The following is a 27,979-nucleotide window of genomic DNA, read 5'->3' on the forward strand; positions in this document are numbered from 1 at the left end:
TCCCGACCGCGGGTTCTTCCCCGTCTTGGTCCCAGTGGTTCCCGCCAATGAGCGGGGCGGAGGGCCCCGGAAGCCGGCCCGTGCACTTCCGGGTCGGGGAGCGCGCGGCGGCTGCGGCGGCGGCAGCGGCGGCGGCAGCGGCGGCGGCGACCCGGCCTAGTCGCGGAGTCGCTCGCGGGGCGGCAGCGGGTGCGTCCGGCGCGCCCCGGAGGCGCGAGGTTTCCGGGTACGTGCGGCGGCCGCGCCGGCCGGGCGTCCCTGCCGCGCTCGGCTGTGCGGGCCGCCCGCGGGCGCCGCGCGCTTTGTCTGCGGCCTGCGGGGCGGGGAGGCCTGCGCACGGGCGGGCGGGCCCGGAGGCCTGGCCCCGGCCCGGGAGCTCCGCGCGGCGGGACGCCCAGGCGGGGCGGCGCCGGGCAGTGCGGCCGGTGTCGCCTTGGCCCGCTTGGCCGCGCTGGCCCGGCCTGTGGTTGACGGCATAGTTGCGTGTTTCTTAGCCTCGGTCGCCCTCAGCAGTAGCCTCTCGGGAGTGGGTGTCGTCCGTGCTTTACAGATGAGTAGCTCAGAGCCCAGAGAGGCTGAGTAACTTGCCAGCGTCACACAGGTACAGAGAAGCAGGACCGGCGCTGCTTCCTCATCCCTTCACTCACCTTCTGTCCTGCTCTTTTCAGAAGCTTCTCTCGAGCTTGTTTTCTCTTCTTGTTTCTGCAATAAACAATAGTAATTTGTTTGGGGAGCCGCGTTGGCCAGTGGTGGCCTGGATAGGGTTTGAGACTGAGGTGGGTTTGTCTTAGGATCTGACATACCTTCCCTCTCTCATGGACCTCTTGATTTTTTTTCTTTGGGAAAAAAGATTGAGTTAAATAACAGCACGTGGCACCTTTCTGCACTGTACCACGGAGTCCATCTCAACCCCATGGAGTCCTTGTAGTCCCCAGGTGGTTGAGTTTCATGACAGTTTACAAACCTGAGCTCTCATTGTGGCTCCTCCAGTAGGAGGTGAATGGGGAGGAACACAGCCTGAGTGGAGAAGCTGGACTTGCTGCAGGCTTGCACAGTGCCCAGAGTGGGCACCCAGGCTCTGGTCTGGCACCAGTGCATCTTTTTTTGTTCCTTAATAACCGTTGGAACTGCAAGTTTATTGGTTCCTCTGAGTTTGAAGAGGAAAATAGCCTTTCTGGTTTTCTTTTTTCCCTCTTGACGTCGCAGAAACCTGGAGGCTGAGCAAGAGTCACAGTGGCTCTCTGAGGGAGTTCTGCCACCAAGTGCAGTCAGGAAGGACTGGGCTCTTCTGCAGGAGTGGCTCTGGCCTCTGGCCTGTGATGGTAGAGGTGGGGACGATGAACCACTGTGGACCTGCCCCAGCTGGAGCTGCTGGGGGACCAGAAGGAACTAAGCTAGAGGTCCTCACTGCACAGTGTTCTTACTGGGTTTTCTGTTGGGGAAGGGGAGACCAGTGACCCCAGATTGTGGTTTTGCCCCTGCCCCTACTGCTTGCTCTGGATGTATCTTCAGAGGCTGCCTGGCTGCTGTTCTCCTGGGACAGGCCCCAGTTGCTGCTTCCACTTGGGTTTTGTTTCAGTCCAGGAGGAATGTTGCTCAACTTCCTCAACCGGAGCTTCCAGTGACTGTGGTAGAGGGCCATAGGGGCTTTGGCCATGGGCCTCAGCTGTCTGGAGGGTGCAGACCCCTCAGGTGCGTGCATTGCAGGAGCTCAGCCTCATTCCTGAGCTGGTATTTCTGGCAGACTCCCATGTGCCAGCTCCGCTGCTGCCGCCGCCTCACTGACCTCTCCTGGCAGGTCCTGCCTCTGCCCCTTCCTGTGGCTCTTGGTCGTAGTCCATCGGGGAGAAGCCAGGAGTTTCCTGTTCATATGTGTGATATAGTATGTAACACATCATTGAAGTGAGGGATCCACTGTCCATCAGTTGGGTTACAGAATTGCTCACAGGTAACTGCTGTTACCTAGGTAGTATTGGGGTCCCGTGTCCTGGTCTCTTTGAAGTGTTTCTGGTACACTGGTGTGTGTGCCTCTCTCCCTTCCTCACTGTTTATCCAGATCAGGGACTGTTACCGTTGTGCTGCATGTAGTCAGGGCAGGGTAGGCATTGGAGCAGGAGGACTGGGCTTCATTTATGGGAAGGGTCACCAAAGTTTTGCAGGTCCTCTTATTTGATATCTGTGGCCACTGCTGGGTCTCAGTGCAGAGAGTTGTCATCATCCTGGGTGGGCCATGGTATGGTCTTGTCTGCCTTCCTGCCTGCCTGTGAGTCTTCCAGGGTCAGTTTTCCAGCAGGAATCTGGCCAGTCTCCCTGCCAGGTTGCTGAACTCACCCGCAGCAGGGTGCAGACCCTTCTCTGAGTGAGGATCTGGCTAATTATCTTGACCTTGGGGCAGCAGGGAGAGGAAAAGTTAATAACTTGGCAAAACCACGTCTCGGTTCACCATCTCTGGGATCCTTGTCCGTCGATGTTTTCCTCAAAGGAGCACACTCTCGCTTACGAGCAGGCACTGGGGACCTGGAGCTCTGTGGTGCCCATCATGTGGGAAGGTAAGATGGGCCTGGTGAGATGGTGACTCGAGAGTGGTAGCCACTGCAGTGGACATGGGTTCTCTGCAGCCTAGGGAGTGAAGGAAGTCTGCCTGTGGAGTCAAGCCCATTCCCATTCTGCTGCCTAAGAGACGGGGCCTGATGGGAAGGGCATCATGCTGTGGTGGACTTCACTGTGCCCTGCTAGATTTCTGGATGACCTCCATATGAGAGGCGTCTCCTCTAAGGCCACCTGGAAGTGAAGTGAGCAGCAGTGACGAAGCAGGGCCCTCGTGTGCACTGCTGCTTCTTTGGGGACCCATGTTTGAGTCCCTGGTGTGGAAGGAAGGTTATGTTGAACGATGTTTGAAGTTGTTTATACAAATTTCTGCACTGTCTTTACAGTGGCCTGCAGACTGGGCCTAGCAGGTGTCTCTTGGCGGATCAGGAGACGTGGCCAGGTCTGTTTTGCCTCCCAGCCTGGGTGTTACAGGGACTCCACATACAGACTTGTGGTCAGGGTTCCATGTGCCTTTGTTGAGCCCTACTGCTCTTTACAGTGGTCAGTGGAGTAGAGGCTGGTGGCCCAGCCTTGGCCAAGAGTGATGTGCCCAGGGAGTGGTGGGCAAACAGACTCCTGGTGACTACCCCTCTGTTGACAAGTGCTACTTGTCAACTTGCCTCAGCTCAGGATAGGTACATTTTGTTCATTTCTGGCCTTGGGACTTCTCAGGGTGCTTGTACCAATGTGTGGCAAGTCGTCAGGAGTTGGGACCTGGCTTTGCATGTGACTCTGTAGGAGCCATTGTCCTTTTTGATTTGTTTTTTGGTACTGGGGATTGAACCCAGGAGCGCTCTACCACTGAGCTATACCCCCAGCCCCAGCCTTGTTTTGAGAAAGAGTATCTCTAAGTTGCTAAGGTTGGCCTCAAACTTGTGATTCTCCTGCCTCAGCCTCCAGAGCTGCTGGGATGACGGGTGGTGTTACCACGTGGCTCTGTAGTGTCTGTGTGGTTGAGTTGCTACATGTGTTGTCTCGTGCCTCAACCACAGCACTCCAGAAATGTTCCAGCACCAGGAACGTGACGGCAGGGAGTGACTTACTCTTTCTGGGCTCTGCAACCCTGGCACTTGGGGGAATCCCCTGGCTCTTGTTCATTCCAGAACTGAGCTCCAATGTGCAACAATGGATGACGACAGCCTGGACAAGCCTGTGGCGCACAGTCCGGGTCCGGATGGAGGCCGCCGAGTGGGCCCTGCAGACCTGATCCGCAGTGCTGGTGAGCCCCTGCTGGGAGGGTGTCCCTGATGTGTTCTGGTGCCTAGAGTGTTTTCTGGGTGTCATTGCCCCAGGAGGATGTCTGTATGTGTTCGTTTTCAGCTCTTAATCCTTTAAAAAAGTTATTCTTTGAGCTTAAATTGTGTGTGGCACGTTTATTGTTTTTGTCATTTTGTTTGTTTTGGTTTTGGTTTTGGGGGATGGGGCCTTGCTGTGTTGCCCAGTCTGACCTTGAACTCCTGGGCTTGAGTATCCTCCTGCCTTAGTCTCCTTCACCCAGCCTTTTGTCTTAGTTTTAATGCAGGCAACACATGCAGAGTAGAAGGACTCAGGTAGTCCCCTCTCCCTTCATCCATCACTGTCTGCCCTCCAGTTGCCCCTTGGCAGGTATCCTTCTGCACTCCTTTGCGTGCGCAGAGCATCCCTGGCTGTATGCTGCCTCCCTGTGACACTGCCCCGTGGTCTGTGCTTTCCCCTGGTGACCTAGGTCTAGAAGAAAGCAGCGATGGTCACAGTGGGGACTCTGAGGACGACACAGGCAGTGAGCATGGTGACTGCACAGACAGAGAGGACGAGGAAGCAGCCTCTGAGGAGGAAGACCCTGAAGACAGATCAGGTGAGCTTGCTGGCCTCTGAATGTGGCGTGGGTGGGCACAGCATTTGGCAAAACACAGGTAGCTGGGCTGACAGAGGTGCGGGACGAGCCTTTGCTCTCCACTTCTGCTGTCTGCCCTCGGACAGGGGCTCACTTTAGTTGCACGGTTCCACGGGTTTCTCTTCTGTTAGGGTGGGAACTGAAAGGTCTAAGAACATCAAGGGGCACACCCTGCAGGCACGCGGCACCAGACCAGAGCATGGGCCACAAGTAACTCTTGGCAGCCCTCGCCCACCACCGCCGGCGAAGGCAAGGCACCCTTGCCATTCAGGTACAGGACAGTAACATGCCCTGGGCTTGTGTGCCCAGAACCCCCTGACCTCGACACGGACTCAGCAGTGACTCCATCCAGTGACTTGTTCTCTTCTGTCTGATGGAGCTGGCAAGCACATCACAGGGTTTTATTGAGGTTTCTGGCCCACATGCAGTGGTCTGCAGGACCATGCTTGAAGGGCATGTGTACTCTGGGCTCGGTGATGGGGGCTTCTCCCCGTTCTTTGTGTTTCCCTGGCCTGTGCACACCTGCCAGGTCGAACAGGTGCCACCCTCCCCAGAGGAGGGGCTCAGTGCTCTTGGAAGTTGGACTCAGCTCTGCTTTCCTCTGCTGTGGAAAGTCACAGTCCAGAAGTGTGCTTCAGTCCTTCAAGATGGCTGTTAGTGTTAGAATGTTCCAGAAAAGTGACTCTTGTTTGTGGAATAGGACTCACACATTACGAGTCAGCTGCTTTGTGTGTTCACCACCCACTTTCCCAAGGTTGGACTTCCAATTCTGAGCAAGGACTGCAGATTCTGTCTTGTGTAAAGGTCACTGATGGGGCTTTTGTACCTATTTCCTAGTGTTGAGTTGAGCTTGTCCCACCTATAGCAGGTCTTGGCATGGGTGTTGGCATTGCCTGAGCTGAGGGCACAGGACAGTGGGTGCTATCAGGTCACTCCCTATTGAGCATTCCAGGAGGCTTTGATGCCAGACATTCTTGTCTGGGGCTGGAGTGAAGGTAGGCGTTAGTTCACCCAGGGTCCCTGCTGACCCAGAGCTGGTAGGCGTTGGATGGGAATACTCCAGGCCTGGTAGGAGAGGAAAAACTTCCAGAGAAACAGCTAAGACACAGTCTGCAGGACAGGAGCTGGCTGGGCAGTGATGGACATGGGCCAGGGATAGAGTGTTTATCACTGAGGGACGATAGGTAGAGACCGAGCCTAATGAGTGTGGGAGGGCTCCCCACTGTGTTCCTCCTGTGCCAGCATCTTGTCAGCTGGCAGGAGGTGCACTAGAGGCTGAGGAGGGAGTCCCTCAAGGGCTTCTGCACACCAAGGCCCCTTCCCACCAGCAGCCTGCTTCTGCTCTGCCTGTCGGTTTTCCCGCAACTCCTGAAGAGCAGTTGCTTTTCCTGCTGTTTGTTGCATTCCCAGCCTGAGATGGTATCTCTTCAGATCTTTCCTTGAGAGTTGAGAACTGAATTCTGGTCTGCCGCTGCACTCCCAGTGTCTGTTTTTTCCAGCTCTCCAGACAGTACAAATCATTACTCTGTTTATAATAACTGTGATCATGCAGTGTCATTCACAGCCACTCTGCTCCACGGCAGCCCTCCTCTTCCTGGCATGCACCCCGTCTTCTTTCAGATTTGTCTCCGTACAGTTCTGCTTCCTGAAGACATTGCCTTCCGTGCTCTGGTGTTCTCAGGCCAGCCACTGGCTGTCCTGCTGGAGCTAGGCTCATCTATACCCTGTGGTCCTTTGTTTGTCTAAGGTGTTCTCCAGCAGCCCCAGTGAGGAGGACTGCTCAGGACCTTGCCCACTTGCACCTCTTTGTCCACCTGCATGCTGATAGGAGTCATTGTCCAACACCCAAAAGCTCCGCTCTGTGGGCTGTGGCACTGTGTGGTGCTCAGGCAACCCTAAGATTGCCAGTTCCTTGCCTTTGGGATTCACAGGAAGAATGGATCATCTGTTGTCTGCTTACTTCTGCCGTGGGTACTAAACCAAGCAGGAAAGCTGAGGGCATTTGTCACCCTGCTGCCCATTTATCATCTTCCAAAACGTTGTGCATATCCCTTATTAGTTTTCTTATTAGTTTTTCAGTGCTGTGTGACGGCGTATCACAGATTGAGCAGCTGGGAGCAGTACATTCATTATCTCGGTGCTTCTGCTGGTCAGAGTCTTGAGTGCCCATCGGCAGGGTCCTCTGCTCAGGTCCCATCAGTTGACTTCAAGGCATTTGGTGGGCCACACTTCCCTTCAGGCTCAGTTTCTCTTCTAGTCTCTGCCTGTTGGCATAATCTCTAGGGTTGAAAGACTGAGGTGCTGTTTTTCTGACTGCTGTTGGTAGGCCCCTCCTCTGCTTCTGGGGGCCAACCACTGCCTTGGCTACATGCGTTGGCTATTTCAGTCTTTCTAGCCCAACAGGAGCATTCTTCTCTGATTGCCGTCTGTGCAGGCATCTGGAGAAACTCTGCTTTGAAGTAGCTTACCTGGTGGGGTGTAGTGGCTCTTGCCTATAATCCTAATAATTTGGAGGCAGGAGGATCACAAGTTTGAGTACAGCCTTAGCAACTTAGCGAGAATGTCTCAAAAGAAAAACCAAAAGGACTAGTGATGTAACTCAGTTGTAGAGTTCCTGGGTTCATTCCCAGGGTAAAAAACAAAAAGAGCTCACCTGGGGAGGTTGGGCAGCTGGGGATGATTCCCCTTTTGCTAGGTATGGAAAGGGCCTTGGAGAGGGCATGCCAGCACCTCTGCTGGCTCTGACTATAGGGGCAGAGTCTTGGAGCCAGTGGGAGCTGCCTTTGTAGTACATGGGAACTTTAGTCCTTTGTGTTTGGTGTTGCTTTGGTGGAGTGCAAGAGGAAGAGAAGACAAATGTGTTGAATGTGTTGACTGCTGGGTTTAATTGAAAGCATCTTACATGCTGATCAGGCCCTTGCACCAGACCTCTAGAAATAGTCCATGTCTGATGTAACCAATGGCCCAATTAGAAATCTGTGCCCTCTGCATCCCACAAAGAAGAGGAAGAAGGGGCCCTGGAAGGAGGTTTTATCTGAAGACAGATCATCCTGTTGTCAAGGTGTTTTGAGAAAGAACTGTTGGGAGACACACGCAGCTATGCAGGTGCAGCTTGTTCAGAGGCCCACAGTGAGTCCTGTCTTCTCTGAGTCCTGTGCTGGCCCCTGGGGACCACTTTGCACCATGGGGCTCTGGTGGAAGGAGCTGGTATGGCTGCTTAGCCAGCCTGCCTGTACCCTTGGCTTAGAAGCAGCTGTGGTTGAAGAGGCTTCAGGAAAGAAGTGGTGGCATACACAGCTGACAGGGCTGCAGGGCAGGCTCCTCAGGGTCATAGGTGCCCCAGGAGTGTGACCTCACAGGTGGACAGGGCTGTGTGTCTGCCAGGAACTAAGACTGAATGGAGGCCCCTGTCCTTAGTACAGGTTGGGCCCACTTGTGGCCAGTGTTCCTGTTCACACAGCCACTCCTGTCTTTTGCTAATGTTGGAACATTTCCACTTTTTCAAGGTTCTGAAGATTCTGAAGATGAAGTGGAAACATCGGTGGTGGCAGCAGATACTCAGGGGAAGCTGGAAGCCAGAGGGACCCTCAGTTCTGATGAGGATGTGGAGAGCTGCCCGATCTGCCTCAATGCATTCAGAGACCAGGCTGTGGGCACACCAGAGACCTGCGCCCACTACTTCTGCCTGGACTGCATTGTCGAGTGGTCCAGGGTGAGTCACCCTCTCATGGGGCTACTTTCCCCTTGGGATGCTCCTACTCTAGCTACTAGCTGCAGTGTCAACAGGATCTTACCAGTGCCCCTCTTTTCTGTCCTGTGTCCCCAGCAGCTTAGGAACATCTGTGGTTGGTCCAGGGAGGAAGTAGATAGCATTGTACCATGTGTGTGGCCTGTGTGCAGGGTGGCTTCTGTGGGGTTGAGCCTTCTGCTGATCTTACTTCCTGTGGGTGGATGCCGCCCAGTTTAGATTCAAGGTTAGGTTTTCCTTTGGGCAAGCAAAGCCTTTGTTTAAATTGGGGAACGAGGCAACATGTTTGCTATGTCATAATCAGCTATATGATATTTATTGAAAAATAATAAAAAATAAAGGTTCACGTATCAGCAGAAGGCGTGGGCAAGTAATAAGCTTATCAGTGAAAATTATAAATGATTTGTGGAAATGTTGTGTTTAGCCAGATTGTTGGAAATAAGGTTCATGAAGATATAAGCTGGACAGAGAAATAGGCAGGCACAGTGCCACACACCTGTAATCCCAGCAGCTCAGGAAGCTGAGGCAGGAAGATCATGAGTTCAATCCCCAGTACTGCCTGCCCCCGCCCCAAAAAAAAAAAAATGAAAGGAAAGGAAAAAAACAAACAAAGCAGATGCATAAGACCCTTAAACAACTTTTCTAAAACAATTGCAACTGAATAAAGAAAGACCACTTTCCAGAAGGGAAGTCTGTTCACAGAGGTGGCCATAGTGATGCAGGTTCTGTGAGTCCTGCTGGGAGACCCATGGCACTTGGTGGACCGTGAAGCTCCTCAAGGAGGCTAAGATAGCAAGAGCTGCCAAGATAGCTCTGAAAAGGGAGACATGGCTTCCTGGGTGTCAGGATATACAAAACTCTAGTAATTTGACTGAAATTGGGTCAGAATGTGAACCAGACCCAGAGAGCTTGCTGGGTTCTGAGGAGACATAGAAGCACTGGAGCACCAGGCAGCCTCTGGGGTTGGAGAAAGCAAAGTCCACAGTGATTGGTGTGTCGGGCTAGCTCACCCCACACTGCCATGTGGACCCACGACCTGGAGTTGAAAGCAAAACTCTGGGGCTTTCTGGGAAGAAAATGCAGTGGTTTCTGTCACAGTTAGCAGAGGGTAAGGCATGAAGGCCAGCAGGAGGGTGCTCAGCAACACTGGCCCTGCCTCCTGCTGGCCCCGGCCTACATAGACTCATGGGGAATGTCATATATATGGCCTCTGGTGTGCACACCAGGTCCACAGAGACTGGCACACAGAAGGGCTCAGCAAGTGACCAGACAGTATGTGGCCATGACCACTCCCTGTTGAAAGGGGGCAGAACCTTGTGGGAGCAGCTCACACTGTGACTCCATTTGTAAGAAACTTGAGGGAGACTCCTACACTACCTGTAGGAACAGAATGCAGGGTGGGGGTGAGATGGGAGACCTGGGGTGCTGACTCTGGGAGGTATGCATTTGTCAAAGCTCCCCGAAACGTGCAGCCAAAATGAGCAGGTTTACTGTATACAGCGTCCCTCAGGAGCGGCCACTGGAAACACTTCGGAAAGGCAAGGAGAGAACGTGTGCGGCATCCACACTAGGAAAACAAACGCTGAAGAGGCTCTGGGAAGCCTGTGCAGTAGGCCTGTGCACTGGCAGCTGTGAGCAGAGGCTGGCGGGGAAGCCCCAAAGCCGCTGCCCATCCTGTTGCTTTCCGCCCGTCTGGCATCTCACATGCACTAGGCTTTCTCCCTCCTGGGTGGCAGTGCAGGCATCTGTCCCCTGTGCAGTGTCCCTCCTCTCAGCACAGGGCCTGGCACATAGAGGGTTTCAGTTGAATGATTTTGGTGTAAAAAGAACTATGACTTCAGAGTGACTCTCCAAGATAGTATTGACAGTGATGGTGATTCTGATGCCGTTTTTCTTCCTTACAGAATGCCAACTCCTGTCCAGTTGATCGAACAGTATTCAAATGTATTTGTATTCGAGCTCAGTTTGGTGGCAAAATCTTAAAGAAGGTGAGTGTAGGTGCTGCCTGTCCCCCACTTGTGTCCCTGTCTTGTGGGAGGGAGCGTGCTTTTAAAAGGTGATTTGCTTTCCTGAAGTGAGGGGTGTTGGCTACATACTTTTCAGAAATGCATTGAAGTGCCCTTGGTGGCCCGAGCACAAAGCCCAGAGCTGGAGCCTGTGAGCCACAGGCTGTGGGTGGGGCAGTGGCTGGGATGCTGGGATTGCTGGGCCACTACTCTGCAACCTCCTCATCACAGGTCTTCAGCAGCTACAGTGGAGAGGGAGATGCTGGGGCAAGAGGGGCCAGATTTCAGAATGTACCAGACTACTTCCTGTTGGCACTGGGGGGAGGCAGTCTGTGCCTCTGCTATCCTGTACTTGCCTCTGCTTATCTGCTTTTTTGTGGTGTGTGTGGTATTGGGGATGGAACCCAGGGCCTCCTGCATGCTAGGCAAGTGCCCTCCCACTGAGCATGCTGTTGGTGATAAGCAGTGTTAAAGGCCTATGGGATTTCCCAGAGAGCCTCTGAATACTAGAAAAGCCCTGGTATGTTTTTGTAGCTACACACCTACTCTTTTCATTTACAAAGTCAAAGAAACCACAGATGTAGAAGTCTGGCTGTCTTGTGTGCACATTTTTCTGGTACAGGTGGCATTGTGCCGGCACTGGCCTCTTGAATTTGGACTGCAAGTGGCTATTTTGTTTTGCTGGCTCAGTGTCTCAGCCCATCACATGACCCTCCTTGAGGGTGGCTTGAGGTCTCTGACCATGTCAGTTTACACATGTGTTACGTAGGTTGTTTCTTGTACCTGAAGTAGGTGCCAGTAGCATGTGGGCATCCTATTAGAGAGAGGTCTGAGACCGATTCCAGCTCTGCAGCGCAGGTGCAGGGTTGGTGGCTGTCCTTGACCCCTTTATCCTGACACAGGCATCCCTTTGGAGAATGCATGTTCACAGACACCTGAGTGTCTGAAGACCATGGTTTTCAGGGGGTAGAGTAGGGGCAAGTGCTCTCAGTGCATGGCTGGCTGCTACCACCGCAGGGAGCTGGCATCAAGATGGCATGTTTTGGCAGTCATGTTTCTGAGTCTGTTTATTTGTCAGTGGTTTCTGAGCTGTGTGTTTGGTGCTGGGCTGGAACCAGCGCCTTGCATGTGGACTCTGCCACTGAGCCTCACTCCAGCCCAGTTCTGCTGTCGAGGCATGCAACTTTAAAACTGCCTTCTGCCTTTTGTATCTGCGAATCTCCTGAAGCATGTATGAGCGCCCTCCAGCAGAGTCCTTCCTGGCCACTCTGGACTGCAGGACACTGGCCCCTCCCCACGTGTTGAGCTACTTCTTGTATTTACTGGTCTTTAGAGAATGTGGAGATCACTGTGTACAAGTTAATTCAGGACTTCAGGCCTGTGGGGCCCTGATAGATCTTAGGTCCTCAGAGCCACTCTGGATTAGCTACACATCATCTGGCAAGGTGACCTGAATTCTGGGGTCCCACCAGTGTGACTGACAGTTCTCACTTCAGATTCCAGTGGAGAGCACCAGAGCCCACGAGGAAGAGGAGGACCCGACCTTCTGTGAGGTGTGTGGCAGGAGTGACCGTGAGGACCGGCTCCTGCTGTGCGATGGCTGTGATGCTGGGTAAGGGTGATGGGCCTATCCATGTGCCTGCTGCAGACTGTGGGATGAGGAGCGTGACGGCTCCTACCTCAGGCACTGGGGCTCACCTGCAGACAGTAGGCGCTGCAGACTCTCCTGGTGTCTGCACCTCCACTTTCCCAAAAGCATGCCTAGGCCACTCAGATGCATATATCACGCCAAGACAGGAAAGAGGGCAAGAAGGATATGGGAAGGAGGCTGTGGCTAGCCTGCAGCAGGGTGGGATTGGCCTCACTGCCCTGGCCACCTGAATCCCTTTGCCTTTCTGACCACTGTCTGCCCTGCCCCCAGACATGCGTCTGATTCCCCTGTTGCCATCCCTGGCGCTGCAGCAGAGCTGGGGACTCCTGCTCTGCACTCATGTGCCCTGCCTATAGGAACCCCTGGTGTCCCTCACTGTTTAATCTCTTGGGTCTAGATCCCATGTCTCCTGCTGGGGCTTTGCCTATTGATTTATAAAGAGTTTTTCTACTATAAAATTGTGGTGAAGGGATTATGGAAAACCTGCTCTTGGGCATGTACCTCAAAGGTGTGGAATGAGCTGGGCACTAGCAGACCTGTAATAGTCTCAGACTTGAGGCTCAAGTTGACCTGTGACTGATGGTCCTGGTCACCTCAACTTGACTGACACAGCTGCCCACCCCCGACTCCACTCGCACCTGCATTTGTTCATGAGCTCCAGTGCCTCTTCCTGAGACACCTGGGTCACCTGCATCCTCACCATGACCTGTGGGAGCTCAGGGCTATGCAGCACCTCAGCCTCAAACCTGCACTATGTTGTCTCCCTCCTTCCTTAGAGCCTCAGCTCGAATCCACGTTCTCCCACAATTCACTGAAGCCTTGACCCTGTTGATCATTGGCTTTTCAGGATTTCTGCAGGTGTTCACTGCTGAGGGTAGTGTTAAGGGTAGTATGTGCTGATTCTGTTTTTGGTTTTGTTTTAAGGGTTTTGTGTTTTGAAACTAAACTGAGTCTCGTGTTGCCCAGGCTGGCCTGGGGCTCCTGGGCTTGAGTGTTCCTCCCACTTCAGTATCACGTGTAGTTGGGACCACAGGTGTGTGTCACACTGCCACTAGCTCTGTCATGCGCTGAATCTGTTGATGTGAGTCAGGAAGGTTTGGGGTGCAGCCACATCAGATGTCCCCAAGACCCTGTTAGTGCACCACCCTGGACATGCTGTGGTGACTTGATCGCTGACTTACACTGTGAGCATCAGCAGAAAGCTCAAGAAATGGGGCTGTGTGGAGATGGCTGCGGCATCACTCGGCATTCAACCTCCACACACCACTGCCACTGCTGCTGCAGCACGTGGAAGAGGGGCCTGCCCAGGCCTGGACCAGCTGGCTGCCCCTGAGGCCTGGCCCCAGCTGCAGGGCGGAGGTCCCTGTGCCTGCTGGTGAGGTGCTAAGTAGGTTGACCCCAAGCTGACTTTTCCTAAGCTTTTAAATTGGTGCCGGGTATGGAACCCAGGCTCTTGCACGTGCTAGGTAAGGACTGAGCCACACCCCAACCCTTTTTTATTTTTTATGTTTTTGAAACAGGGTCTTACTCTGTTGCCAGGCTGGCCTCAAACTAACTTGCAATCCTTCTGCCTCAGCCTCCCAAGTGCTAGAATTACAGGTGTGTGCCACTGTGCCCAGAGAAAGCCTATAGTTTTTAGTTCTGTTCATTTAAATCAGCAGTTGGTTTTGATTCTGGTAACCTTAACAGTGATTCCTGGGGATTTTTGCAACTTCATTGAAGTTTTTTATTATAAACATATATTACATTTGTGAATACAGCGTATTGTTTTTATGTCTTTGGATTATTTAGCAGATAAAGTGATTCAAGTACATAAAAATCTTGATGAATCTGAAACAGGAAAACTAATAGATACATTGATTCTTGTACTTTACACATCCATGTACTGTTGACATTTCCAGTGAGCTATATTTTAGTTAAGTCTTTTAACTTGCAACTCGGAAGGTATTCAGCTATTCATTTTGAAAAGGAGTCAAAGCTACCTGTAGATGTCCCTTTTATTTTATGAATTAAGATGCAGATTATCTGTGAAATTTTTTTGTTTTGTTTTTTTCTTACTTGTAGATGGACTCAATACCTTTTTATTTATTTTTATGTGGTTCTGAGGATTGAACCCAGTGCTTTACACATGCTAGGCGAGTGCTATATCACTGAACCACAACCCCAACCCCATCTATGAATTAAAAAAAAAATTGCAACTCAGTTTATTCACAGGGAGACAGGCTTTCTGGGATACCTATCACCATGCCCCCTCCCCTGCCCACCGTAAAGATCCTGTCTGCTGTCAGCCAAATCTGCCAGCCCATATTGCTCCTGGGAGCCTGGAGCTCCTGGTGTGGGCTGAGCCGCAGGTCCCTACACTGTAACTGAACGGACCTTGCAGCCTCCTCCTTGTCTGTGTCCAGATTTGAACCTGTAGTTCATGTCCCTTTATCTGGAGTCAGTTGCAATAAATGCAGGCTTGACCTGGCCATTGGTGGTCAAGCCTGCATTTATTCTGTTGCTTGCAGAAGTGACTTCCTCTTGCTGGGGTTGCTGGGATGGAGCATCAGCCCTCTGACAGCAGCTGGAGCTCAGCTAGGAGAACACCAGTTGAAACTTCTGGGTCCTTGGTGTCCTTTGAAAGAAGTTACAGGTGGTTCTTGACTTTTTCCCCAGAGAATACATAGGGAAGATTTTGGGACAGAATCTACCCAGGGTTCTTCCTGGTGCCCACGACTGTCCCCTGCTTTAAGTGCCAGTCCCAGCCCAGGCTGTCTCCCGTGTGTTTAATGCACCAGCTATACTCAGGTCTCACCAACACATGATGTGTTCGGTTGATCAGCTCCAGCAGCTCCCAGAGCTCAGGGGAGCAGTTCACTGTTGGCACGACAGGATGCACACAATTTGCTGTGGGGCAAGATACGGGGCAGGATGCGGAGCTTCCTTGTCCTCACCTGGTACCGCCTGCAGGCACCTCCCTGTGTGAATTGTCAGAAGTTCTCTGAACCCTGTCCTTTTGGGTCTTCAGGGAGACTTCACTGCATAGGTTTGGTTGAAGTGTGGACGCCCGCGTTGACTGCATTGGATGAAGGGTGACAGAGAGCAAGGTTCCTGTGGGTTCCTCAGGGCCCCCTGCCAGCACGGGCAGGTCCCCTCTGAAGTGGGCCATCTGCTGTCAGAGACCAGCAGGGAGCGCCGTTCTGTGACTTGCCCTGGGAAAGGATTTATGAGCCAGGAACTGTGGGCATCAACCAAAATAGATGTTCCCTCCTGTCCCACAGGGACACAGCTCAGCCCTACCAAAGTGCACTGCAGCTGGGCACATGTGGATGCTGTCTTTGCAGCTCACTTGCCTGTGGGGCTCAGGGACGGAGGCTGACAGCCCCTGTACCCTCTCACCCTGTAGGTATCACATGGAGTGTTTGGAGCCCCCTCTTCGGGAGGTGCCCGTGGACGAATGGTTCTGTCCAGAGTGTGCGGTGCCTTCCACTGCTCCTGCCACTGGTAACGCGCTGTCCCTGTCCCATGGAACGCTTGGGTACTTCCCGGTGGGGCCTGCAGTCCTGGAGAAGAAATGCTGGGTTGGGTTGGTTTTGGTGTGGGAAGGACCCCAGGGCTTCTGTCAAGGAGAATGACTTTTTTGATACACGCTTGGTAGGACCTGGAGGAGTATGGTGTTTGCAGGTGGTGGTGGGCTTGTTGATTTGGTGGTTGGGAGGACCCAGCTTGGGAAGAGCCCTGTCCTGTGTCTTGGCCTGCTTCGGCAGGGCAGCTCCCTGGGTGTGTTGTGCGGTGCACCTGGCCCAGCAGCCCAGGGTTCTCTTCTTCCAAGATGCGGGTCCTGTGAGTGAGGAGGAGGTCTCCCAGCTCCTGGCCGATGTGGTACCCACCACCAGCAGGCTGCGCCCTCGTACAGGCCGGACCCGGGCCATTGCCAGGACACGTCAGAGTGAGAGAGTGAGGGCAACTGTGAACCGGAACCGGATCTCCACAGCCAGGAGGGTCCAGGTGGGTGGACCGATGCCAGGTTGTCCTGCCCAGAGTGGTCCCAGTGCTGTGGGCTGGACTAAAAGGCAAGTGGACACGTTGGAAGTGCTGGTCTGGATAGAGATGCCCCATACTGCAGGCCTGCAGACAGCCTGGCAAGGGAGTGTGTGCCTGTAGGGGTCATCCCAGTAGGCCAGTGTGTTGTGGTTTCAGAAGTGGGCCAGGACCTGGCAGGCAGTTGAGCAGTCCACCGACCTCAGGAGACTGCCTCCCACACCCCAGGACCCTGCTGGGGAGCTGAGTGTGCTTCCTGGCAGACACAGCTCCCGACGCTCTATCGGACACTCTCTGGTTAGAGATGCCTCTGCCCTGGGCTGGAGCTGCATGGCCTGAATTACAGATGTTTTAGAAAAGTTGTGATCTGTCCCTATCCTGTGCCTCATCTGCTTGTGGGCTCACAAGTCCATCCCTCTGTCTCTTTGCTCCTTCTGGTGTCCACTGCGTCTTGGGTGCTGTCCCTCTCAGCTCTTGAACCTCTTCTCTCCCATTCACCTGCCCCTCCTGGCCCCCACTAGCTCCTTGCCTGCACCCTGTATATGCCTTGCTCCACTAGTGCTTGCCTGTGGCTCTGCTTGGTGTTCCCACTATCTCCTTCCTTCTCCCTGTTTGGAATTCCATTTGTTCCTTGGTACTTGCCCAGTCTTTCCAGTCTGTCCTGGCCCAAAGCTTGCTTCCCAGAAGCCCTGCCACGAACCACTGTCCCTGTGGCTGTTCTGTCCCTGTGGGAGTGTTGGGAGGTGCTGCAGCCTAAGGATGTCCAACTTCTCTGACTCTAATGGGCTGTGTTCAGGGCTCTGTGCAGGGTCTGCAGTGGCATGACCCTGCCTCGGAAAGGTGGTCTTCAGTGCATGTGCCCGCTGACCATGCTGTCTCTTACCGCAGCACGTGCCAAGGTACCTCATGTCTGCCCTGCTGGATGAGACCATCGAGGCTGTTGCAACTGGCCTGAGCACAGCAGTGTACCAGCGCCCCCTCACCCCTAGAGCCCCCATCAGACGAAAGAGGAAGACAGGTGAGTGGCAGAATGGGCATGCCTCCCATCAGCAGCCCTGCCCCGGCAGAGCCCAGGGATGTGGTCATCTCTTTCTTCTTGCTGCAACTTAATTTTCTCAGCCAAAGATAAGTGGGCACAGTGATCATGCCTGTCATCCCAGCCACTCAGGAGGCTGAGGCAGGAGGCTTGAAAGTTCAAGGCCAGCCTGGGCAATTTTAGTGAGACCCTGTCTCAAAATGAAAAATAAAAAGGACTGGAATGGGGCGGGGGTTGTGGCTCAGTGGTGTAGTGCTTGCCTAGCAAGCTGGGTCCAATCCTCAGCACCACATAAAAATAAATAAATAAAATAAAGGTATTTTGTTCATCTATACCTAAAAGTGTTTTTAAAGGGGGGTGCTGGGCTTGTGACTCAGTGGTGGAGTGCCCAGGACAATCCCCAGTACCAGAAGGAAAGAAGAGTGAAGTTTCCTTGGTGAACATACATAGTTCCTGTGAGTGGAAGTTTCCCATTCCTCAGGCAGTGCAGAGCGGAGAGGTTAAAACTGCAGAAGCTGTTTTATGCTCACCTGAGCTGCTTGTCCTCACACCCACAGCATGTCCATGGGCAGGCGGGTTGGAGTCTCCTGGTGCACTCTGCCTGGAGGGTGTCTCTGGCCAGGGTTCCCCTGAGGCTCCTTCCTGCAGTGGGAAGTGCCTGGGAGACCAGAGATAAGCTGTGCACCCAGCCACACTCCAGGGTGGTGCAGAATAGTGATAGTGTCGCATACCCACGTTCCCGTTTTCCGTGTCAGATCCTGCGTCTGGGCACCATCACGTAATGCCCTGTCTTCTCTTTTACACATGGCCTGGCTCAGGGCAACAGCACTGGCCTGCCGCCTGCAGTCTAGTTAGAAATGCAAGGTTGGGGGCTGGGATTCAGTGGTAGAGTGCTTACCTAGCGTGTGAGACACTAAGTTTGATTCTCAGTATCACATATAAATAAATGAATAAAATAAAGGTCTGTCAACATCTAAAAATATGTATTTTAAAAAGTGCAAGTTTGACCATGTTGCTGTTGTGCTGACTCACCCACCAAGGACATTGAGGTCCTGGTGGGACAGCCTGCGAGTTGTCTGGCAGCCTTTATGTGACATGTCTTGCTTTGCCTGTGTTGCTTGCTCCTGGTGCTTGATGCCTTTGATGAACCTCCATCACATGAGTGGGAAGATGCAGCAGTGAGCCCCAACTCCACCTCCATCAGGCTGCGTGGGCTCACAGCCCGTTCCTTCACCGACACTCCGTCCACACCTGCCTTCCCATTTATGTGAAGCATATCCTTCATACCTTCATCAGTTGTCTATAAATACTTTGGAGTATATTCCTAAAAGAGGGGGTCCTTTTTAAAACAACCACAGTTCCAGTGTTCATTCTGATAAAATGAGCAGTAACTCTGATACCTGGAGATAACCAGAGTTGAAAGTTCTAACATGTCATGAATGCGATTACATTTTTTATAAATTAGGGTTAGGACGTGATAGCACATGCCTGTATTCCCAGCTGTTTGAGGCTGAAGCAGGAGGCTCTCAAGTTCGAGGCCAGCCTGGACAATTTAGCATGGCCTTGTTTCAAAAAGGCAAGTGTGTATTTGCATCAGATTCATGCTGGGCCTGTTGACTGTATGTTTGTCCCTCTGTTCTCCACCTGTGGGGACCAGGCCTTCTGTCTCGTGGGGACGTGCCCATCATCACTGGAGCCCTCCTGCCTCAAGTCTCTGTGTGGTTGGAGCTTAGAGGCCTGCCCAGGTGTGAGTTCTGGTGGTTAGATTTGTCTGTGAGGTGCCCTGGGATGGGTGCACTCTGTCAGAAAGCTGCACTGTCTCACGAGCTGGGCGACAGCTGCTGGTGTCATGGCTCAGATGTGTGGCCAGTGGTGTTTTAAGGGGACACCATCCTGTATTATCCAGGGGACATGTTCCAAGACACCCCATTAATGGCACGAAACTCTGTAGATACCATGCTTTTTCTATGCATGCATACCTATGATAATTTTTAAAAACCTTATTTGTATCATTTTAAAAAATTTTTATATATATGTATTTTTCAGTTGTAGGTGGACACAATACTTTTATTTTTATGTGGTGCTGAGGATCAAACCCAGGACCTCACATGTGCTAGGCGAGTGTTCTGCCACTGAACCACAACCCCAGCCCATGTGTAGAGTTTGACTTACAGATTAGGTACAGTAAGAGATGGCAGCTGTAAGTCGAAACAGAACACAGCAGGTCTGACAGCACGCTATGATGGAAGTAATGTGAGTGGGCTCTCACGTAGCCTGTGCACTGTGTCTGCTCCCCTGTGCTGCCCAAGGGGCACAAGGGTTGTAACAGCACAGGCGGGAATCTGATTGCCAGAACAGCCGCCTGGTGCTTGGTTGTGGCCAAGTGGAGGGGAGGGCTTGAGATTTCACCATGCTGCCCAGAAGGATGCCTGATTAAAACTTAGAGGCACTTTTTTCTGGAATGTTCCATGCGATCTCCAGACCATGGTTGGTTGCATGTAACTGAGGCCGTGGAAGGGTGGGTGCAGCCACACTCCTCACTTGGTTACTATGGAGAGGCCCTGAGGGAGACACACCCTCCTGCACCACCCACAGCCTTCGGGGCAACCCCAAGACCAATCTTCCTTCTTCTTCACCAGGTCGGTAAGGGTTTCTGGCCTTGGCAGACTCAGGGGCCAAACGTGCTTGCCGGGCTCCTCTGTCTGACTGGCTCCCCTCCCCTGCTGAGTTCTGGTAGAGACCTGAAGCATGGGTCCATGGCGGAACAGAGGGGTCCTTGGTGTTGGTTTTATTGTCAGGGTACACTTCTGCAGAGGGCGTAGTGCGCTCGGTGTTCTCCAGTCTCCAGAGCACTCTCACCGAGCCACCAGGGACCATGGGGGTCATTGTTGCCTTTGACTCTTGGTTATCAGTGTTTGTTTCTTTTGATCCATTCTTGTTTCATAATCATGTAAAATATTGAAGGAGTCTAAAAGTCAGATCTAGATGACTCAGGAAGTCGAGGTCCATCCTGTTTTTCTCCCTCCCTCCCACTCCCGCTCCCCTTAGGGACACATTATTTTTAAAAGTTTATGGCTTATTTCTCCATTTTAAAAGTCCAAGCCAGGGCTGGGGTGTAGCTCAGTGGTAGAGCATTTGCCTAACGGGTGAGAGGCCCTGAGTTCATTGGATGGCACTGTGAAGAAAGAGGAGAGAGTGGGCATCCATTCCAGCCAGCATGCAGAGTGCCGCAGGGCAGGGAGGGGCCTGGCACAAGGCACAAGGCACAGGTGTTCCTTATTTTCTTTCCAGGGAGACGGAAGAAAGTGCCGGGGAGAAGGAAAACCCAGTCCAGGTTGTCTGTAAAAAGTAAAGGTGCCAGTGCAAGATCTAAGAAGCGCCAGCGCCATGTGAAGAGGAGAAAAGGGAGAGTCGCGAAGGCCCAGGTGAAGGTGGCGTCCTGTTCTGTCGGCTGGGGCTGCCCTGTGGGCTCAGGAGGGTGCTTAGCTCCTCAGTAACCCGCTGAGAACAGCCAGGGCCTCTGGTGCAGGTGGAAGATACAGAGAAGTTCCAGGCCCTCCAGCTGGCTGTTTGACAGCCCTTGGAGCCCATCCTCGGGGCAGAGATCACCGTCTGGGATTGCCAGCTGACCGGGGCAGTAGGTGGACAGCCGGGAGCCAGTGGAATGGGCAGGGACATACTCACCCTTGCTGACCTCAGAGGCCCCTCCTTGGAGTGTGAGCCTCCTGTGTCCAGTGGGCCCTCAGGTGCCTAGACTCAGTGTGAGGCTGGCGTTCAGCACTTTGATGTCAGGAAGAGAGCTCAGCTGCAGCCCTGACCCAGTGTGTGCTGCACCTCTGTGGACTTGCTCTCGAGATGGCTGCCATTCCCTGATCAGTCTGTGCTGTACATTTACATAAGCACATTTTAGTTTTAGATGGAGTTTGAACATCTGGTCTGGTAATTCACTGAGACCAAGTTCTGGAGTTAGGAGCCACTGATGCTGTGACAGAGGAGGGATGTCTGGTGTATCCTGTCCCCAGCCTGTCACCCGGGCTCACGTTGCCCTCAGCCTCTGGGCCTGATCATGTTGGTGCCCCGTCTCTTAAGCCCAGAACGCTCCACAGGCTCCTGGGCTCCATCCTGACTTTCCTTCTTCAGCTGCCTGTTTCTACAGTTCCTTGCGTCCTCTGGGGCTGCCACCTGAGCAGCACACATGACAGCAGTCCTCAGGGCTGCTCTGTCCCCCCTCTGCCTAGAATCTAGCGGAGGGAGCGTGTGACCCTCTTGATTTAAGCAATTCGGGAGTAAGTACAGTGAGAGTGATGTTCCGAGTGCACGTCTGCTCCTCTCGGTTGTCAGCAGGCAGCTGTCAGTCCTTGGTTGATTTTTTGTTTCCCTCTTGGTTGAAAGGATAGCAGTAGCTGGGCATGGTGGTGCACACCTGTAATCCCAAAGGCTCAGGAGGCTGAGGCAGGAAGGAGGATTGCAAGTTCAAGGCCAGCCACAGCAACCTAGCAAGGCCCTATGCAGCTTAGTGAGACCCTGTGGCTCAGTGGTTAAGTGCCTCTGGGTTCAATTTCTGCTACCAAAAAAAAATAAGGAAAAGAAAGAGATGATAGTGACACTTCAGTGCCACCCAACTTGGCTGAGTTTGTGCCTATACTGTGGACATTGGGTGTACTTAGGTCAACCTGTAAGGCTCGTCATGGGTGCAGACACAGCCCGTGGCTCTGGGTAGCGTCCACTCGGCCTGGGATGGGTCCTGCTGATGGGTGCATCTCCATCTTGCTCTGTTCTTCAGGTTGCACTGTCGGTGATCAGTTGTTCTCTTTTGTTACTTTGCTTCAGAATGACGTCACAGCTCGTTCTCGAATTGCTCGGACGCTGGGCCTCTGTAGGCCTGTCCGAGGCACCTGTATGCCATCGGTGTACAAGCCGGTGGACCCCTCACTGGGGCTAATGCGGGCAGATATTGGAGCAGCTTCCTTGTCGCTGTTTGGGGACCCCTATGAACTGGACCCCTTCGATAGGTAACTGCTCAGGGCGACCACCAGTGTGGGTGCCCACTCCCCTTCCCCCCCGGGGCCTTGGGCATGGGTAAGCTTCAAGTTTCCCATTCATAAAGTGAGGGTAGCAGCCCCTGCCCCAGCCCTCTCAGATTCAGCAAGGTGACAGAACTTCAGGGCTGAGCCCGGACACAGGTTCCCCTTCCCTTGGTGTGTCCTCCTCCAGCAGTGAGGAGCTGTCTGCAAACCCTGCCTCTCCTCTGAGTGCCAAGAGGAGGGTCCTGTCCCGCTCAGCTCTGCAGTCTCACCAGCCCGTGGCCAGGCCCGTCTCCGTGGGGCTCTCCAGGTATGTGGCAGCAGGGGCTTCTGGGAGGGACAGGGTGGTGACCCCGGCCTTGGCTGTAGCCTTGCCTCTAGTGATTTGCCTGGCAGAAGGTAGGAGCCTCAGGCAGAGACAGTAGCCCTGGTCCATAATCACCCCCTGGCCAAATCTATTCTGTGTGACTCCTTTAAAAAAACTGGACACAGTGGCCACACCTGTAATCCACCTACTTGGGAGGCGGAGACAGGAGAATCCAAGTTTAAGGCCAGACTTAGCAACTTAGACCCTGTCTCAAAATAAAAGAAAGGACCGGGGATGTAGCTTGGTGACAGAGCCCCCCTGGGTCCTATCCCAACACAAAAATAAACATAAATAAAAGAATCAACGGAACCAACGAAGCAGGCAGAGGCACTTCTTCCTGGCAGTGGGGCAGGGCACTAGTGTCAGGAGATTTTTGCAGTAGTCAGAGCTGCTGGGTGAGGAGGAGGCAGACTAGATGGCAGGGCCTGCCTCTCGTCTCTACCCACAGGAGGCAGCTCCCTGCTGCCCAGGAGGAGGTCGCGGAGGAGGCCCCTGTCCCAGACCTGCTGGGGAGCATCCTGTCAGGCCAGAGCCTGCTGATGATGAGCAGCGCAGACGTGGTCATCCACCGGGACGGCTCCCTCAGCGCCAAGAGGGCAGGTGAGGGGCCCCTTCCTTGGCGGCCGTGGCAGTGGAGCCCCACTTTGCCAGCACAGACCTGTCACCCCATCCTCAGGCTGTGCTCTGGGTGGAGGGAGAGCATTGCGGTACCAGAGGCCCAAATGTGAGTAGAGGGCACAAGGTCCTGTCACTTCCTATGTAGGGGACAGTGGCCTTTGCAGAGCAGCTCACAGGCCCTCCTGCCCCACAGGCCAGTGTAGTCGAGGACGGGCAGCACCTGCCTCCCACCCACCCCCTGTCTCCTGTCAGCCTGCGTGGGGCACTTTTTGACCCACAGTGGTGTCACCACAGAGCAGGCTTCACATTTACGAAACCAGTCCCTGCCCCTGACGCTCCTCAGGCCCAGTGAGGCAGGAGGTGGCACAGGACTCAGGGGGTCTGCCCCTCAGGGGCTGCCCTTTCCTGTGGCCCAGCGTCAGCTCCGAGACAGTTAACCAGTCATCGGGCTCCTTAGAGTAGTGGTCGGACACACTGCAACTGGCCTTCTTGTTTTTAGCTCCAGTTTCTCTTCAGCGGAACTCAGTGGATGCGTCCAGAGGTGAAGAAAGGCCCAGGCCCAGGGACGGCCTGCAGACTGGAGCACCACCCTCAGGGAGCCCGTCTAACAGACTCGTGGGAGACAGGCCACAGAGCTCAGGACTGAACGGCCAGGTCAGGTCGGCCCCACATCACACCCCTGCCTACTCAGCAGGGGTGCCCGTGAGGCTGGGTGCCTCCCCAGCTCCTGGATCAGGCCAGACCCAGAACCTGTCAAACGGGAGTGGGCCTGGCTTGCGACAGAGCGACAGCCCCTGGTTTGATGGCACCAGCAAGCCGTCCTTACCTCTCAGTTCTGCCTCATCTAAGACCTCCAGCAGCTGTTCCAACTCTCCATCAAGAAGTGCAGCCCTGGCACACACCCCAAAGCCACCTCCCCGGAGAGCCGCCATCTCTGAACTGCCCAGGATTCCGAAGATCCAGAGGGACAGCACTGGCAGCAGGCAAGACTCAGCCCCACCCCAAGGGCAGAGTGTTGAAATCCCCAGCACCTGCATCAGTCGCCTGACAGGCAGGGAGGGTCCTGGGCAGCCAGCACAAGGCCGGGCAGAGAATGAGCCCAGCAGCAGGGGCCCCCAGGACCCCAGCTCACAGACAGGCAGCTCCCGGCCCCCGGCTCCCAGCTCCCATGGCAGCCTGGCCTCCCTGGGGCCCTCAAGAGGAAAAGGTCTCGGGTCCACCTTTGAGAGCTTCAGGATCAACATCCCTGGAAACACAGCACATTGCAGCCGGCTGTCCAGCCCCGGCTTCTGCAACACGTTCCGGCCTGTGGACAGCAAGGTGCAGAGGAAGGAGAGCCCTTCCCCACTATTCTCCATCAAGAAGACGAAGCAGCTTAAGAGTGAGATATATGACCCCTTTGACCCCACGGGTTCCGACTCAAGCCCTCCCAGCAGCAGTCCTGAGAGCCTTGGCCCCAGCCTCCTCCCGTCGGAGATCACGAGAACCATCTCCATCAACAGCCCCAAGGCCCCTGCATTTCAGGCTGTGCGCTGTGTCACCTCCTACACTGTGGAAAGTGTCTTTGGGACTGAGCCCGAGCCCCCTGGTGAAACCAGGTCCAGTGCGCTCAAGCTCCGGGGTGAGGGTGCTGCTGCGAGGGCCTCTGATGTGGAGCAGGAAGAGCTGGGTGAGGAGCCTGCAGAGAGCCGGGGCCCTGCTGCCCGGGCGCAGAGACTATCCCCACAGGACTCCTGGGATGAGGAAGATGGAGCTACCCACGGTACCTTCTTTGGCTCCGAGGAGCGGACAGTAACCTGTGTGACTGTCCTGGAGCCCGAGGCCTCACCCAGCCCAGACGCACCGCAGGCAGCCACCCACAGGATCGTGGAACTGCGGGCCCCATCCCGCTCCCGCTCCCGCTCCACCTCCAGCAGCAGGAAGAAAGCCAAGAGGAAAAGGGTGGCCAGGGAGCACCGGAGGACACGCTCCAGGACCCACTCTGGCTCCAGAGACAGGACCTCACGCTCGGCTTCGCCCCTCGTTGAGGAGCACTCCAGAGGGCGCCAGGCCAAGGCCAAGGCCAAGCACCGGAGACCTTCCGGTGACCGTGCCAGCAGTCAGGAGAGGGCCAAGAGGAGGAAGGCCCAGGAGAGGGGTAAGGAGCGGAGGCGGGACTCCAGGGGCCGAGGCCGGAGGAGGTCCCCGTCCCGCTCGGGAAGCCCTGGCAGTTCGTCCTGTGAGCGCCATGGGAGCAGGAGAAAGAAGAGGCGGCAGTCGGGGTCCAGGTCCCGAGGGAGGGACTGCTCTCCACCCAGCAGCCTGGAGAGGGCCCGGAGGCACAAGCACCAGCGGGAGAGGAGCCGAGAGCGGCCAGACAAGAAGGAGAGCGCAGCCCGGCCCCGAGAGAGAAGGAAGTGGAGGTCGCGGTCTCCCAGCTCAGAGCACAGGGCGCGGGAGCCCTGGCAGCCACGTTCCCGAGAGAAGCGACCCCGCTCCCAGGAGAGGAAGGGGACTGCCAGGGAGACTCCCCCTGTGCCCGCTCCACAGGGGGAGCTGAGGCAGGGTGGGAACCAGCCGGGCACCCCAGCCCCAGCAGAGGCAGGTATCGCCACAGAGGTGGTCACGTCCAGCCAGGTTCCCCCCCAGGCACCCCCCATCCTGGAGGAGCCAGCGGAGTGTGCACCCGAGGACCTGGACTATGGGGCCTCTGTCGAGGCGGGCCACGTCTTCGAGGACTTCTCGAGTGAAGCCATCTTCATCCAGCTTGACGACATGAGCTCACCCCCTTCCCCTGAGAGCACAGACTCCTCCCCAGAACGGGGCTTCCTGCCCAACCCTGTGTTGCCCCCAGCCAGCCTGGCTGCCATCCAGAGGGAGGTGTCCCTGATCCACAGTGAAGATGTTGCGCACGCCCTGCCCCAGGCAGGGGGACCCCCGGAGCAGCAGGTGCTCAGGCAGGACTTGGCAGAGAACGCCGTCATGGCTGCCAGCACCCTGGGTGTGGCGCCCGTGGGGGACAGCCCCTCGGGGAGTGGGACTGCGGGGCAGACAGCCAGGCCTGACGAAGCCGCGGCGCAGCCCCCGCTGCTGCGCTCCCGAGCGCTAGTGAAGCGAGTCACCTGGAACCTCGAGGAGCCCGAGGGGGGCGACCTGGCCCCAGACAGGGGCTCGAGTGAGTATGCGTCTGCCTGCTGGGTGGGGCTGAGGTGAGGCGCCCTGGCTCTCCGGTGGGCTCAGCCGGGGTAGGATCCTGCGGCCTGTGGTCCCACTGCCTGGGCTTCTCCAGGACTTGCCAGCCAGTACGCTGTGTCCAGCCTGCTCCCAGGGCACTCACCTCCCGCTTGTTGGACCCTCAGGGACGCCACTTCACAGGCCACAGAAACCCCGGGAAGAAGCTTGGGTCGCCGAGGACGGGATCCCCGTGGGGGAGACGCAGGCACCCGCCTCTGAGCTGCCGCCTCCCAGCCACGTGCCCCTAGAGCCTGGGTTCCCCGACATGGACCCCTCCCAGGTAGGCGACCAGCTCGAGGACGAGGGCCGCTCGGCCACACCAGTCGGGACCAAGGCCTCATGGTGCCCTTTCTTTCCTGCCCCGCCCCGTTTTGGGAGTGGGCTGCGGAGGAAGGGACTGCCCGCTGTCGGGGCTCTGCACTCAGCGAGGGTGTTCTCATCCAGGTTTTCAGCCCCAGCATGCCTCCCGGCCTGGCTCAGCCCTCAAGCATCCCACCCTACACGCTGGTCAGCCAGCCCTCAGTCCAGTTTATCCTGCAAGGGAGCCTTCCCCTTGTGGGCTGTGGGATGGCCCAGAGTGTGGCCCCGGTGTCCTCGGCGCTGGCTACAGCCTCAGAGCCAGCTGGTCAAGCCAGTACCACTGACTTGGAGGAGAGGATGGCCACTCCCAGGCCAGCTGCAGAAAAGACCAGGAAGGAGGAGGTGAGTGCCACTGGCCCTTCACGGGGTGCTTGGGGCTGATTTCAGGAGCAGGAGCCAGCCCAGGGGGGCTTGGTCAGGATGGTGGGCGCTGCTGGCCTTGCCTCTGCTCCTGGGTTGAAGCAGCTCCCAGCACCTCTGTCCTGCCAGCGGGGTCACAGGTGTCCTCCCTCCTAGTACATGAAGAAGCTGCACATGCAGGAGCGAGCTGTGGAGGAGGTGAAGTTGGCCATCAAACCCTTCTACCAGAAGAGGGAGGTGACCAAGGAGGAATACAAGGACATTCTACGCAAAGCCGTGCAGAAGGTGGGCTGTGGGCACCTGTGCCCATGCTGGGGAACCCTGAGTCGTGGGCAGCATGTTGCTGCACAGCACGGTCAGTGGTCCTGCCAGACCCAAGTTGCTGCCTTTTCTTGCCAGTGCAGACTTCCAGGGGCCCATAAGCACAGCTTATGGACATTCATGGACACCCATGCACATTCATGCTTTCCATTGTGTTTGAAAAAGCTACAATCATAGGTGATACCTAAAATGGCCCAGTCCTTGCCCAGCTCACAGGTGGTAAAACTGGCCCTGAGAGGACAAGTACGCCTGTGGGATCTACCTCCAAACCCTCGACACCTGGGGGCACCCTCAGTGGCCCTGTGAGGTGGCAGACATGTGGGCAGGTGGCAGAACCCTGGGCCCTGTTCTTGGGGAGGGTGGACTTTGAGGCCTGGCTCTTTGGGCTCAGGCCCTGTTGGTGCAGCGTGTAGCCTGAAGGATGCTGGGTAACCAGATCTCACTCTCCAGATCTGCCACAGCAAGAGTGGCGAAATCAACCCCGTGAAGGTGGCCAATTTGGTGAAGGCCTACGTGGACAAGTACAGGCACATGCGTAAGCACAGGAAGGCCGAGGCTGGGGAGGAGCCACCCACCCAGGGGGCTGAGGCCTGAGGCTGTGGGCCTTCCTAACCAAGGCCTGGGGCCACCAGCACTCCTGCCTTTGTGCTCCCTCAGTGACACCTGTCTGCACCTGTCTTGTTCACAGTTGAAAGCTGGACTTTTTTATATGTATATTATAGATGTACTGTTTCCATTGTGTTCTGATTTATCAAAAATGGCTTATCTTTAGAAACTTTCTTGTGGCCTC

The 27,979-nt window shown here is 55.1% G+C and overlaps 1 protein-coding gene across 6 annotated transcripts; it reads left to right on the forward strand.

Annotated features, from left to right (window-relative positions):
- The first annotated feature begins 74 nt into the window (after nucleotides 1-74).
- Nucleotides 75-27,964, forward strand: PHRF1 (PHD and ring finger domains 1). 6 transcript variants are annotated; one of them, XM_079104609.1, is made up of 18 exons: nucleotides 75-226; nucleotides 3,693-3,808; nucleotides 4,295-4,423; nucleotides 7,969-8,174; nucleotides 10,115-10,198; nucleotides 11,713-11,828; nucleotides 15,256-15,353; nucleotides 15,508-15,857; nucleotides 16,779-16,908; nucleotides 20,218-20,351; nucleotides 21,757-21,938; nucleotides 22,141-22,260; nucleotides 22,766-22,917; nucleotides 23,435-26,089; nucleotides 26,274-26,428; nucleotides 26,593-26,850; nucleotides 27,025-27,153; nucleotides 27,640-27,964. In XM_079104609.1, exons 2-18 carry the CDS (start codon nucleotides 3,715-3,717, stop codon nucleotides 27,781-27,783), a joined length of 5,136 nt encoding a protein of 1,711 aa, XP_078960735.1. In that variant the 5' UTR covers nucleotides 75-226; nucleotides 3,693-3,714; the 3' UTR covers nucleotides 27,784-27,964. The 6 variants fall into 6 exon arrangements, with proteins under 6 accessions (XP_078960735.1, XP_078960736.1, XP_078960737.1 ...); XM_079104610.1 differs by having other exon boundaries at nucleotides 22,144-22,260; XM_079104611.1 differs by having other exon boundaries at nucleotides 15,682-15,857.
- Nucleotides 27,965-27,979: the final 15 nt, after the last annotated feature.

Source organism: Sciurus vulgaris (assembly GCF_902686455.1).
Source record: "Sciurus vulgaris genome assembly, chromosome: 11".
Taxonomy (NCBI): domain Eukaryota; kingdom Metazoa; phylum Chordata; class Mammalia; order Rodentia; family Sciuridae; genus Sciurus; species Sciurus vulgaris.